Genomic DNA, 13,176 nt, shown 5'->3' with positions numbered 1-13,176 from the left:
ACCAACAAGAGGTTCAGCACCAACAAGAGGCTCATCACCAACAAGAGGGAAATGCACCAACAAGAGGCTCAGCACCAACAAGAGGCTCAGCACCAACAAGATGCAAATGAACCAACAAGAGGGTAAGGCACCAACAATAGAAAAAGGCATCAACAAGAGGCAAAGGAACCAACAAGAGGCTCCGCACCAGCAAGATGCAAAGGCACCAACAATAGGCTCAGCACCAACAAGAGGTTCAGCACCAACAAGAGGCTCATCACCAACAAGAGAGAAAGCCACCAACAAGAGGCTCAGCACCAACAAGAGGCTCAGCACCAACAAGATGCAAAGGAACCAACAAGAGGGTAAGGCACCAACAAGAGGGAAAGGCACCAACAAGAGGGAAAGGCACCAACAAAAGGCAAAGGCATCAACAAGAGGGAAAGGCACCAGCAAGAGGGAAAGGCACCAACAAGAGGCAAAGGCATCAACAAGAGGGAAAGGCACCAACAAGAGGGAAAGGCAACAACATGAGGCCCATCACCAACAAGAGGATAAGGCACCAACAAGAGGGTAAAGCACCAGCAAGAGGGTAAAGCACCAACAAGAGGGAAATGCACCAAGAAGATGGAAAGGCACCAACATGAGGCCCATCACCAGCACGAGGGTAAGGCACCAACAAGAGGGTAAAGCACCAACAAGAGGATCAGCACCAACAAGAGGGTAGGGGACAAACAAGAGGCTCAGCACCAACAAGAGGGAAAGGCACCAACAAGAGGGTAAGGCACCAACAAGAGGGAAAGGCAACAACAAGAGGGTAAGGCACCAACAAGAGGATCAGCACCAACAAGAGGGAAAGGTACCAACAAGAGGCTCAGCACCAACAAGAGGGAAAGGCACCAACAAGAGGCTCAGCACCAACAAGAGGGAAAGGCACCAACAAGAGGGAAAGGCACCAACAAGAGGGAAAGGCACCAACAAGAGGGAAAGACACCAACAAGAGGGAAAGGCACCAACAAGAGGGAAAGGCAACAACATGAGGCCCATCACCAACAAGAGGGTAAGGTACCAACAAGAGGGTAAAGCACCAACAAGAGGGAAATGCACCAAGAAGATGGAAAGGCACCAACATGAGGCCCATCACCAGCACGAGGGTAAGGCACCAACAAGAGGGTAAAGCACCAACAAGAGGATCAGCACCAACAAGAGGGTAGGGCACAAACAAGAGGCTCAGCACCAACAAGAGGGAAAGGCACCAACAAGAGGGTAAGGCACCAACAAGAGGGAAAGGCAACAGCAAGAGGGTAAGGCACCAACAAGAGGATCAGCACCAACAAGAGGGAAAGGCACCAACAAGAGGCTCAGCACCAACAAGAGGGAAAGGCACCAACAAGAGGCTCAGCACCAACAAGAGGGAAAGGCACCAACAAGAGGGAAAGGCACCAACAAGAGGGAAAGGCATCAACAAGAGGCAAAGGAACCAACAAGAGGCTCCGCACCAACAAGATGCAAAGGAACCAACAAGAGGCAAAGGCACCAACAAGAGGGAAAGGCACCAAGAAGAGGGAAAGGCATCAACATGAGGCCCATCACCAACAAGAGGGTAAGGCACCAACAAGAGGGTAAAGCACCAACAAGATGATCAGCACCAACGAGAGAGCAAGGCACCAACAAGAGGGAAATGCACCAAGAAGATGGAAAGGCACGAACATAAGGCCCATCACCATCATGAGGGTAAGGCACCAAGAAGAGGGAAAGGCACCAAGAAGAGGGAAAGGCACTAAGAAGAGGGAAAGGCACCAAGAAGAGGCAAAGGCATCAACAAGAGGCAAAGGCACCAACAAGAGGGTCAGCACCAACAAGAGGGTAAGGCACCAAGAAGAGGGAAAGGCACCAAGAAGAGGGAAAGGCACCAAGAAGAGGGAAAGGCACTAAGAAGAGGGAAAGGCACCAAGAAGAGGCAAAGGCATCAACAAGAGGCAAAGGCACCAACAAGAGGGTCAGCACCAACAAGAGGGTAAGGCACCAAGAAGAGGGAAAGGCACCAAGAAGAGGGAAAGGTACCAACAAGAGGGTCAGCACCAACAAGAGGGTAAGGCACCAACAAGAGGCAAAGGCACCAACAAGAGGCAAAGGCTTCAACAAGCGGGAAAGGCACCAACAATAGGCAAAGGCACCAGCAAGATGCAAAGGCACCAACAAGAGGCTCAGCACCAACAAGAGGTTCAGCACCAACAAGAGGCTCATCACCAACAAGAGGGAAATGCACCAACAAGAGGCTCAGCACCAACAAGAGGCTCAGCACCAACAAGATGCAAAGGAACCAACAAGAGGGTAAGGCACCAACAATAGAAAAAGGCATCAACGAGAGGCAAAGGAACCAAAAAGAGGCTCCGCACCAGCAAGATGCAAAGGCACCAACAAGAGGCTCAGCACCAACAAGAGGTTCAGCACCAACAAGAGGCTCATCACCAACAAGAGGGAAAGGTACCAACAAGAGGCTCAGCACCAACAAGAGGCTCAGCACCAACAAGATGCAAAGGAACCAACAAGAGGGTAAGGCACCAACAAGAGGGAAAGGCACCAACAAGAGGGAAAGGCACCAACAAGAGGCTCAGTACCAACAAGAGGCAAAGGCACCAACAATAGGCAAAGGCATCAACAAGAGGGAAATGCACCAGCAAGAGGGAAAGGCACCAACAAGAGGCAAAGGCATCAACAAGAGGGAAAGGCACCAACAAGAGGGAAATGCAACAACATGAGGCCCATCACCAACAAGAGGGTAAGGCACCAACAAGAGGGTAAAGCACCAGCAAGAGGGTAAAGCACCAACAAGAGGGAAATGCACCAAGAAGATGGAAATGCACCAACATGAGGCCCATCACCAGCACGAGGGTAAGGCACCAACAAGAGGGTAAAGCACCAACAAGAGGATCAGCACCAACAAGAGGGTAGGGCACAAACAAGAGGCTCAGCACCAACAAGAGGGAAAGGCACCAACAAGAGGGTAAGGCACCAACAAGAGGGAAAGGCAACAACAAGAGGGTAAGGCACCAACAAGAGGGAAAGGCAAGAACAAGAGGGTAAGGCACCAACAAGAGGCTCATCACCAACAAGAGGGAAAGGTACCAACAAGAGGCTCAGCACCAACAAGAGGCTCAGCACCAACAAGATGCAAAGGAACCAACAAGAGGGTAAGGCACCAACAAGAGGGAAAGACACCAACAAGAGGGAAAGGCACCAACAAGAGGCTCAGTACCAACAAGAGGCAAAGGCACCAACAATAGGCAAAGGCATCAACAAGAGGGAAATGCACCAGCAAGAGGGAAAGGCACCAACAAGAGGCAAAGGCATCAACAAGAGGGAAAGGCACCAACAAGAGGGAAATGCAACAACATGAGGCCCATCACCAACAAGAGGGTAAGGCACCAACAAGAGGGTAAAGCACCAGCAAGAGGGTAAAGCACCAACAAGAGGGAAATGCACCAAGAAGATGGAAAGGCACCAACATGAGGCCCATCACCAGCACGAGGGTAAGGCACCAACAAGAGGGTAAAGCACCAACAAGAGGATCAGCACCAACAAGAGGGTAGGGCACAAACAAGAGGCTCAGCACCAACAAGAGGGAAAGGCACCAACAAGAGGGTAAGGCACCAACAAGAGGGAAAGGCAACAACAAGAGGGTAAGGCACCAACAAGAGGATCAGCACCAACAAGAGGGAAAGGCACCAACAAGAGGCTCAGCACCAACAAGAGGGAAAGGCACCAACAAGAGGCTCAGCACCAACAAGAGGGAAAGGCACCAACAAGAGGGAAAGGCACCAACAAGAGGGAAAGACACCAACAAGAGGATCAGCACCAACAAGAGGGAAAGGCACCAACAAGAGGGTAAGGCACCAACATGAGGTCGGGTCTGGGTCGGGTCTGGCTCTGGGTCGGGGTCTGGGTCTGGGTCGGGGTCTGGGTCTGGGTCGGGTCTGGGTCTGGGTCGGGTCTGGGTCGGGTCTGGGTCTGGGTCTGGGTCGGGTCTGGGTCGGGTCGGGGTCTGGGTCGGGTCTGGGTCGGGTCTGGGTCGGGTCTGGGTCTGAGTCTGGGTCGGGTCTGGGTCGGGGTCTGGAGTCGGGTCTGGGTCTGGGTCGGGGTCTGGGTCGGGCTCAGGTCTGGGTCTGGGTCGGGTCTGGGTCTGGGTCGGGTCTGGGTCGGGGTCGGGTCTGGGTCGGGGTCGGGTCTGGGTCGGGGTCGGGTCTGTGTCTGGGTCGGGGTCTGGGTCTGGGTCTGGGTCGGGGTCGGGTCTGGGTCGGGGTCTGGGTCGGGTCTGAGTCGGGGTCGGGGTCGGGGTCGGGTCGGGGTCGGGGTCGTGTCTGGGTCGGGGTCGGGTCTGGGTCGGGTCTGGGTCGGGGTCTGGGTCGGGGTCGGGTCTGGGTCGGGGTCTGGGTCTGGGTTGGGTCTGGGTCTGGGTCGGGTCGGGTCGGGGTCGGGTCGGGGTCGGGGTCTGGGTCTGGGTCGGGGTCGGGTCGGGGTCGGGGTCTGGGTCGGGGTCGGGTCTGGGTCTGAGTCTGGGTCGGGTCTGGGGTCGGGTCTGGGTCGGGGTCTGGGTCGGGGTCTGGGTCGGGGTCTGGGTCGGGGTCTGGGTCGGGCTCGGGTCTGGGTCTGGGTCGGGTCTGGGTCTGGGTCTGGGTCGGGTCTGGTTCGGGGTCGGGTCTGGGTCTGGCTCGGGCTCGGGTCTGGGTCTGGGTCTGGGTCTGGGTCGGGTCTGGGTCGGGTCTGGGTCGGGGTCGGGTCGGGGTCGGGGTCTGGGTCAGGTCTGGGTCGGGTCTGGGTCGGGTCTGGGTCGGGGTCTGGGTCGGGCTCGGGCTCGGGTCTGGGTCGGGTCTGGGTCTGGGTCGGGTCTGGGTCGGGGTCGGGTCTGGGTCGGGGTCTGGGTCTGGGTCGGGTCTGGGTCGGGGTCGGGTCTGGGTCGGGGTCTGGGTCGGGTCTGAGTCGGGGTCGGGTCTGGGTCGGGGTCTGGGTCGGGTCGGGGTCGGGGTCTGGGTCGTGTCTGGGTCGGGTTCGGGGTCGGGTCGGGGTCGGGGTCGGGTCTGGGTCGGGGTCTGGGTCTGGGTTGGGTTGGGTCTGGGTCTGGGTCGGGTCTGGGTCGGGTCTGGGTCTGGGTCTGGGTCGGGGTCGGGGTCTGGGTCGGGTCTGGGTCGGGTCTGGGTCGGGGTCGGGTCTGGGTCGGGGTCTGGGGTCGGGTCTGGGTCGGGGTCTGGGGTCGGGTCTGGGTCTGGGTCGGGGTCTGGGTCGGGCTCGGGTCTGGGTCTGGTCTGGGTCTGGGTCGGGTCTGGGTCGGGTCTGGGTCTGGGTCGGGGTCGGGTCTGGGTCGGGGTCTGGGTCGGGCTCGGGTCTGGGTCTGGGTCGGGGTTGGGTCTGGGTCAGGTCTAGGTCTGGGTCGGGTCGGGGTCGGGGTCGGGTCTGGGTCGGGGTCGGGTCTGGGTCGGGGTCTGGGTCGGGGTCGGGTCTGGGTCGGGGTCGGGTCTGGGTCGGGGTCGGGTCTGGGTCGGGGTCTGGGTCGGGGTCGGGTCGGGGTCGGGTCTGGGTCGGGGTCTGGGTCGGGGTCTGGGTCGGGGTCGTGTCTGGGTCGGGTTCGGGGTCGGGGTCGGGGTCTGGGTCGGGTCTGGGTCGGGGTCGGGGTCGGGGTCTGGGTCTGGGTCGGGTCTGGGTCTGGGTCTGGGTCGGGTCTGGGTCGGGGTCGGGTCGGGTCGGGGTCGGGGTCGGGGTCTGGGTCAGGTCTGGGTCTGGGTCGGGTCTGGGTCGGGGTCGGGTCTGGGTCTGAGTCTGGGTCGGGTCTGGTCTGGGTCGGGGTCTGGGTCTGGGTCGGGTCTGGGTCGGGGTCTGGGTCGGGGTCTGGGTCGGGGTCGTGTCTGGGTCGGGTTCGGGGTCGGGGTCGGGGTCTGGGTCGGGTCTGGGTCGGGGTCGGGGTCGGGGTCTGGGTCTGGGTCGGGTCTGGGTCTGGGTCTGGGTCGGGTCTGGGTCGGGGTCGGGTCGGGGTCGGGGTCGGGGTCTGGGTCAGGTCTGGGTCTGGGTCGGGTCTGGGTCGGGGTCGGGTCTGGGTCTGAGTCTGGGTCGGGTCTGGGTCGGGGTCTGGGGTCGGGTCTGGGTCTGGGTCGGGTCTGGGTCGGGGTCTGGGTCGGGCTCGGGTCTGGGTCTGGGTCTGGGTCTGGGTCTGGGTCGGGTCTGGGTCTGGGTCGGGTCTGGGTCGGGGTCTGCGTCGGGCTCGGGTCTGGGTCTGGGTCGGGTATGGGTCTGGGTCGGGTCTGGGTCTGGGTCGGGGTCTGGGTCGGGTCTGGGTCGGGGTCGGGGTCGGGCTCGGGTCTGGGTCTGGGTCTGGGTCGGGGTTGGGTCTGGGTCGGGTCTGGGTCTGGGTCGGGTCGGGTCTGGGTCTGGGTCTGGGTCGGGTCGGGGTCGGGGTCTGGGTCGGGGTCTGGGTCTGAGTCGGGGTCGGGTCTGGGTCGGGGTCTGGGTCGGGGTCGGGTCTGGGTCTGGGTCGGGTCGGGGTCGGGGTCGGGGTCTGGGTCGGGGTCGTGTCTGGGTCGGGTTCGGGGTCGGGGTCGGGTCTGGGTCGGGGTCTGGGTCGGAGTCTGGTCTGGGTCGGGGTCGGGGTCTGGTCTGGGTCGGGTCTGGGTCTGGGTCTGGGTCGGGTCTGGGTCGGGTCTGGGTCTGGGTCGGGTCTGGGTCGGGTCTGGGTCGGGTCTGGGTCTGGCTCGGGTCTGGGTCTGAGTCGGGTCTGGGTCGGGTCTGGGTCGGGTCTGGTCTGGGTCGGGGTCTGGGTCTGGGTCGGGTCTGGGTCGGGGTCGGGGTCGGGGTCGGGGTCGTGTCTGGGTCGGGTTCGGGGTCGGGTCTGGGTCGGGTCGGGTCTGGGTCGGGGTCTGGGTCGGGTCTGGGTCTGGGTCGGGGTCGGGTCTGAGTCGGGGTCGGGTCTGGGTCGGGGTCTGGGTCGGGTCGGGGTCTGGGTCGGGGTCGGGTTCGGGGTCGGGTCTGGGTCGGGTCTGGGTCGGGGTCTGGGTCGGGGTCGGGTCTGGGTCGGGGTCTGGGTCTGGGTCTGGGTTGGGTCTGGGTCTGGGTCGGGTCTGGGTCGGGTCTGGGTCTGGGTCGGGTCTGGGTCTGGGTCTGGGTCTGGGTCGGGTCGGGGTCGGGGTCGGGTCTGGGTCGGGTCTGGGTCGGGTCTGGGTCGGGGTCGGGTCTGGGTCTGAGTTTGGGTCGGGTCTGGGTCGGGGTCTGGGGTCGGGTCTGGGTCTGGGTCGGGTCTGGGTCGGGGTCTGCGTCGGGCTCGGGTCTGGGTCTGGGTCGGGTCTGGGTCTGGGTCGGGTCTGGGTCGGGGTCTGGGTCGGGTCTGGGTCGGGGTCGGGCTCGGGTCTGGGTCTGGGTCTGGGTCGGGGTTGGGTCTGGGTCGGGTCTGGGTCTGGGTCGGGTCTGGGTCTGGGTCTGGGTCGGGTCGGGGTCGGGGTCTGGGTCGGGGTCTGGGTCTGAGTCGGGGTCGGGTCTGGGTCGGGGTCTGGGTCGGGGTCGGGTCTGGGTCGGGGTCTGGGTCGGGTCGGGGTCGGGGTCGGGGTCGGGGTCGGGGTCTGGGTCGGGGTCGTGTCTGGGTCGGGTTCGGGGTCGGGGTCGGGTCTGGGTCGGGGTCTGGGTCGGAGTCTGGTCTGGGTCGGGGTCGGGGTCTGGTCTGGGTCGGGTCTGGGTCTGGGTCTGGGTCGGGGTCGGGTCTGAGTCGGGGTCGGGTCTGGGTCGGGGTCTGGGTCGGGTCGGGGTCTGGGTCGGGGTCGGGGTCGGGTTCGGGGTCGGGTCTGGGTCGGGTCTGGGTCGGGGTCTGGGTCGGGGTCGGGTCTGGGTCGGGGTCTGGGTCTGGGTCTGGGTTGGGTCTGGGTCTGGGTCGGGTCTGGGTCGGGTCTGGGTCTGGGTCGGGTCTGGGTCTGGGTCTGGGTCTGGGTCGGGTCGGGGTCGGGGTCGGGTCTGGGTCGGGTCTGGGTCGGGTCTGGGTCGGGGTCGGGTCTGGGTCTTAGTTTGGGTCGGGTCTGGGTCGGGGTCTGGGGTCGGGTCTGGGTCTGGGTCGGGTCTGGGTCGGGGTCTGCGTCGGGCTCGGGTCTGGGTCGGGTCTGGGTCTGGGTCGGGTCTGGGTCTGGGTCTGGGTCGGGTCTGGGTCGGGGTCGGGGTCGGGCTCGGGTCTGGGTCTGGGTCTGGGTCGGGGTTGGGTCTGGGTCGGGTCTGGGTCTGGGTCGGGTCGGGTCTGGGTCTGGGTCTGGGTCGGGTCGGGGTCGGGGTCTGGGTCGGGGTCTGGGTCTGAGTCGGGGTCGGGTCTGGGTCGGGGTCTGGGTCGGGGTCGGGTCTGGGTCGGGGTCTGGGTCGGGTCGGGGTCGGGGTCGGGGTCTGGGTCGGGGTCGTGTCTGGGTCGGGTTCGGGGTCGGGGTCGGGTCTGGGTCGGGGTCTGGGTCGGAGTCTGGTCTGGGTCGGGGTCGGGGTCTGGTCTGGGTCGGGTCTGGGTCTGGGTCTGGGTCGGGTCTGGGTCGGGTCTGGGTCTGGGTCGGGTCTGGGTCTGGGTCGGGTCTGGGTCGGGGTCGGGTCGGGTCTGGGTCGGGGTCTGGGGTCGGGTCTGGGTCTGGGTCGGGCTCGGGTCTGGGTCTGGGTCGGGGTCGGGTCTGGGTCTGGGTCTGGGTCGGGTCTGGGTCTGGGTCGGGTCTGGGTCGGGGTCGGGGTCTGGGTCGGGCTCGGGTCTGGGTCTGAGTCTGGGTCGGGTCTGGGTCGGGGTCTGGGGTCGGGTCTGGGTCTGGGTCGGGCTCGGGCTCGGGTCTGGGTCTGAGTCGGGGTCGGGTCTGGGTCTGGGTCGGGTCTGGGTCTGGGTCGGGTCTGGGTCGGGGTCGGGGTCTGGGTCGGGCTCGGGTCTGGGTCTGGGTCGGGTCTGGGTCTGGGTCGGGTCTGGGTCGGGGTCGGGTCTGGGTCGGGGTCGGGTCTGGGTCGGGGTCTGGGTCGGGTCTGGGTCGGGTCTGGGTCGGGGTCTGGGTCGGGTCGGGGTCGGGGTCGGGGTCTGGGTCGTGTCTGGGTCGGGTTCGGGGTCGGGTCTGGGTCGGGGTCTGGGTCTGGGTCGGGGTCTGGGTCGGGTCTGGGTCGGGTCTGGGTCGGGTCTGGGTCGGGGTCGGGTCTGGGTCGGGGTCTGGGTCAGGTCTGGGTCGGGTCTGGGTCTGGGTCTGGGTCGGGTCTGGGCCGGGTCTGGGTCTGAGTCTGGGTCGGGTCTGGGTCGGGGTCTGGGGTCGGGTCGGGGTCTGGGTCGGGCTCGGGTCTGGGTCTGGGTCGGGTCTGGGTCTTGGTCGGGTCTGGGTCGGGTCTGGGTCTGGGTCGGGTCTGGGTCGGGGTCGGGTCTGGGTCTGAGTCTGGGTCGGGTCTGGGTCGGGGTCTGGGTCGGGTCTGGGTCGGGGTCTGGGTCGGGCTCGGGTCTGGGTCTGGGTCGGGTCTGGGTCGGGTCTGGGTCTGGCTCGGGTCTGGGTCTGAGTCGGGTCTGGGTCTGGGTCGGGTCTGGGTCTGGGTCGGGTCTGGGTCGGGGTCTGGGTCTGGGTCGGGTCTGGGTCGGGGTCGGGTCTGGGTCGGGGTCTGGGTCGGGGTCGGGTCTGGGTGGGGGTCTGGGTCGGGGTCGGGGTCGTGTCTGGGTCGGGTTCGGGGTCGGGTCTGGGTCGGGTCGGGTCTGGGTCGGGGTCTGGGTCGGGTCTGGGTCTGGGTCGGGGTCGGGTCTGAGTCGGGGTCGGGTCTGGGTCGGGGTCTGGGTCGGGTCGGGGTCTGGGTCGGGGTCGGGTTCGGGGTCGGGTCTGGGTCTGGGTCGGGGTCTGGGTCGGGTCGGGGTCGGGTCGGGGTCTGGGTCTGGGTCTGGGTCTGGGTTGGGTCTGGGTTGGGTCTGGGTCTGGGTCGGGTCTGGGTCGGGTCTGGGTCTGGGTCGGGTCTGGGTCTGGGTCTGGGTCTGGGTCTGGGTCGGGTCGGGGTCGGGTCTGGGTCGGGTCTGGGTCGGGTCTGGGTCGGGGTCGGGTCTGGGTCTGAGTTTGGGTCGGGTCTGGGTCGGGGTCTGGGGTCGGGTCTGGGTCTGGGTCGGGTCTGGGTCGGGGTCTGCGTCGGGCTCGGGTCTGGGTCTGGGTCGGGTCTGGGTCTGGGTCGGGTCTGGGTCTGGGTCGGGGTCTGGGTCGGGTCTGGGTCTGGGTCTGGGTCGGGTCGGGGTCGGGGTCGGGTCTGGGTCGGGTCTGGGTCGGGGTCTGGGTCGGGGTCGGGTCTGGGTCGGGGTCTGGGTCTGGGTCTGGGTTGGGTCTGGGTCTGGGTCGGGTCTGGGTCGGGTCTGGGTCTGGGTCGGGTCTGGGTCTGGGTCTGGGTCTGGGTCGGGTCGGGGTCGGGGTCGGGTCTGGGTCGGGTCTGGGTCGGGTCTGGGTCGGGGTCGGGTCTGGGTCTGAGTTTGGGTCGGGTCTGGGTCGGGGTCTGGGGTCGGGTCTGGGTCTGGGTCGGGTCTGGGTCGGGGTCTGCGTCGGGCTCGGGTCTGGGTCTGGGTCGGGTCTGGGTCTGGGTCGGGTCTGGGTCTGGGTCGGGGTCTGGGTCGGGTCTGGGTCGGGGTCGGGGTCGGGCTCGGGTCTGGGTCTGGGTCTGGGTCGGGGTTGGGTCTGGGTCGGGTCTGGGTCTGGGTCGGGTCGGGTCTGGGTCTGGGTCTGGGTCGGGGTCGGGGTCTGGGTCGGGGTCTGGGTCTGAGTCGGGGTCGGGGTCTGGGTCTGGGTCGGGGTCTGGGTCTGGGTCTGGGTCTGGGTCTGGGTCGGGGTCTGGGTCTGGGTCGGGGTCTGGGTCGGGGTCGGGGTCTGGGTCTGGGTCGGGGTCGGGGTCTGGGTCGGGGTCTGAGACGAAGCCGAGGAAAACAGAAACACAAAAGCGTCTAATGAGAAAAACAGATCAAGATTTAATAACAGCGACTGATGCGATCTCCAGATAAACATGAGCCTGGTCCTGGTCCTGGTCCTGGTCCTGGTCCTGGTCCTGGTCCTGGTCCTGGTCCTGGTCCTGGTCCTGGTCCTGGTCCTGGTCCTGGTCCTGGTCCTGGTCCTGGTCCTGGTTCTGGTCCTGGTCCTGGTCCTGGTCCTGGTCCTGGTCCTGGTCCTGGTCCTGGTCCTGGTTCTGGTTCTGGTTCTGGTCCTGGTCCTGGTCCTGGTCCTGGTCCAGACCTGCCCATCCGATGAGCCATGGTGCCGAAGATGTTGGTCCCGATGAGGTAAGAGATGGAGGCGGGAAGAAAGGCCACGCCTGGAACCAGAGAGAGAATACTTGTACAGCTAGTACTGCAAATACTACTACAAATACTGTCAGTACTACAGATAGTACTGCAAATACTACTACAAATACTGTCAGGAGCTAAAGGTGAAGGTGAGTGTAAAGGTTTAGACCTGGTTTAGACCTGGTTTAGACCTGGTTTAGACCTGGTTCAGACCTGGTTCAGACCTGGTTCAGACCTGCTTTAGTCCTGGTTTAGACCTGGTTTAGTCCTGGTTTAGACCTGGTTTAGTCCTGGTTTAGACCTGGTTTAGTCCTGGTTTAGACCTGGTTTAGTCCTGGTTTAGTTCTGGTTTAGACCTGGTTTAGACCTGGTTTACACCTGGTTTAGTCCTGGTTTAGACCTGGTTTAGACCTGGTTTAGACCTGGTTTAGACCTGGTTTAGACCTGGTTTAGTTCTGGTTTAGACCTGGTTTAGTTCTGGTTTAGACCTGGTTTAGACCTGGTTTAGTTCTGGTTTAGACCTGGTTTAGACCTGGTTTAGACCTGGTTCAGACCTGGTTTAGTCCTGGTTTAGACCTGGTTTAGTTCTGGTTTAGACCTGGTTTAGACCTGGTTTAGACCTGGTTTAGTTCTGGTTTAGACCTGGTTTAGACCTGGTTTAGACCTGGTTCAGACCTGGTTCAGACCTGGTTTAGACCTGGTTTAGACCTGGTTTAGTTCTGGTTTAGACCTGGTTTAGACCTGGTTTAGACCTGGTTTAGACCTGGTTTAGTTCTGGTTTAGACCTGGTTTAGACCTGGTTTAGACCTGGTTTAGACCTGGTTTAGACCTGGTTAAGACCTGGTTTAGTTCTGGTTTAGACCTGGTTTAGACCTGGTTTAGACCTGGTTTAGACCTGGTTTAGTTCTGGTTTAGACCTGGTTTAGACCTGGTTTAGACCTGGTTCAGACCTGGTTTAGTCCTGGTTTAGACCTGGTTTAGTTCTGGTTTAGTTCTGGTTTAGACCTGGTTTAGACCTGGTTTAGTTCTGGTTTAGACCTGGTTTAGACCTGGTTTAGTTCTGGTTTAGACCTGGTTTAGACCTGGTTTAGACCTGGTTTAGACCTGGTTTAGACCTGGTTTAGTTCTGGTTTAGACCTGGTTTAGTTCTGGTTTAGACCTGGTTTAGACCTGGTTTAGACCTGGTTTAGTTCTGGTTTAGACCTGGTTTAGACCTGGTTTAGACCTGGTTTAGACCTGGTTTAGTTCTGGTTTAGACCTGGTTTAGACCTGGTTTAGACCTGGTTTAGACCTGGTTTAGTTCTGGTTTAGACCTGGTTTAGACCTGGTTTAGACCTGGTTCAGACCTGGTTCAGTCCTGGTTTAGACCTGGTTTAGTTCTGGTTTAGACCTGGTTTAGACCTGGTTTAGACCTGGTTTAGTTCTGGTTTAGACCTGGTTTAGACCTGGTTTAGACCTGGTTCAGACCTGGTTCAGACCTGGTTCAGTCCTGGTTTAGACCTGGTTTAGTTCTGGTTTAGACCTGGTTTAGACCTGGTTTAGACCTGGTTTAGTTCTGGTTTAGACCTGGTTTAGACCTGGTTTAGGTCTGGTTTAGACCTGGTTTAGACCTGGTTTAGACCTGGTTTAGACCTGGTTTAGTTCTGGTTTAGACCTGGTTCAGTCCTGGTTTAGTTCTGGTTTAGACCTGGTTTAGACCTGGTTTACACCTGGTTTAGTCCTGGTTTAGTCCTGGTTTAGACCTGGTTTAGACCTGGTTTAGACCTGGTTTAGACCTGGTTTAGACCTGGTTTAGTTCTGGTTTAGACCTGGTTTAGTTCTGGTTTAGACCTGGTTTAGACCTGGTTTAGTTCTGGTTTAGACCTGGTTTAGACCTGGTTTAGACCTGGTTCAGACCTGGTTTAGTCCTGGTTTAGACCTGGTTTAGTTCTGGTTTAGAC

General features: G+C 61.9%; 1 protein-coding gene across 1 annotated transcript in view; it reads right to left on the bottom strand.

Moving 5' to 3' along the window:
- Nucleotides 1-13,176, bottom strand: part of slc18a2 (solute carrier family 18 member 2) — an 81,565-nt gene that overhangs the window by 20,422 nt on the left and 47,967 nt on the right. Inside the window, exon 10 of the mRNA XM_072432250.1 lies at nucleotides 11,187-11,265. Within this exon, the coding sequence (XP_072288351.1) occupies nucleotides 11,187-11,265 (79 nt within the window). The remainder of the gene's footprint in view (nucleotides 1-11,186; nucleotides 11,266-13,176) is intronic.

This window comes from Eucyclogobius newberryi, unplaced genomic scaffold (assembly GCF_026437365.1).
Source record: "Eucyclogobius newberryi isolate DKJ021-1_F unplaced genomic scaffold, fEucNew1.0.hap1 SCAF_107, whole genome shotgun sequence".
Taxonomy (NCBI): domain Eukaryota; kingdom Metazoa; phylum Chordata; class Actinopteri; order Gobiiformes; family Gobiidae; genus Eucyclogobius; species Eucyclogobius newberryi.
This window is presented reverse-complemented; position numbering and strand designations above follow the sequence as displayed.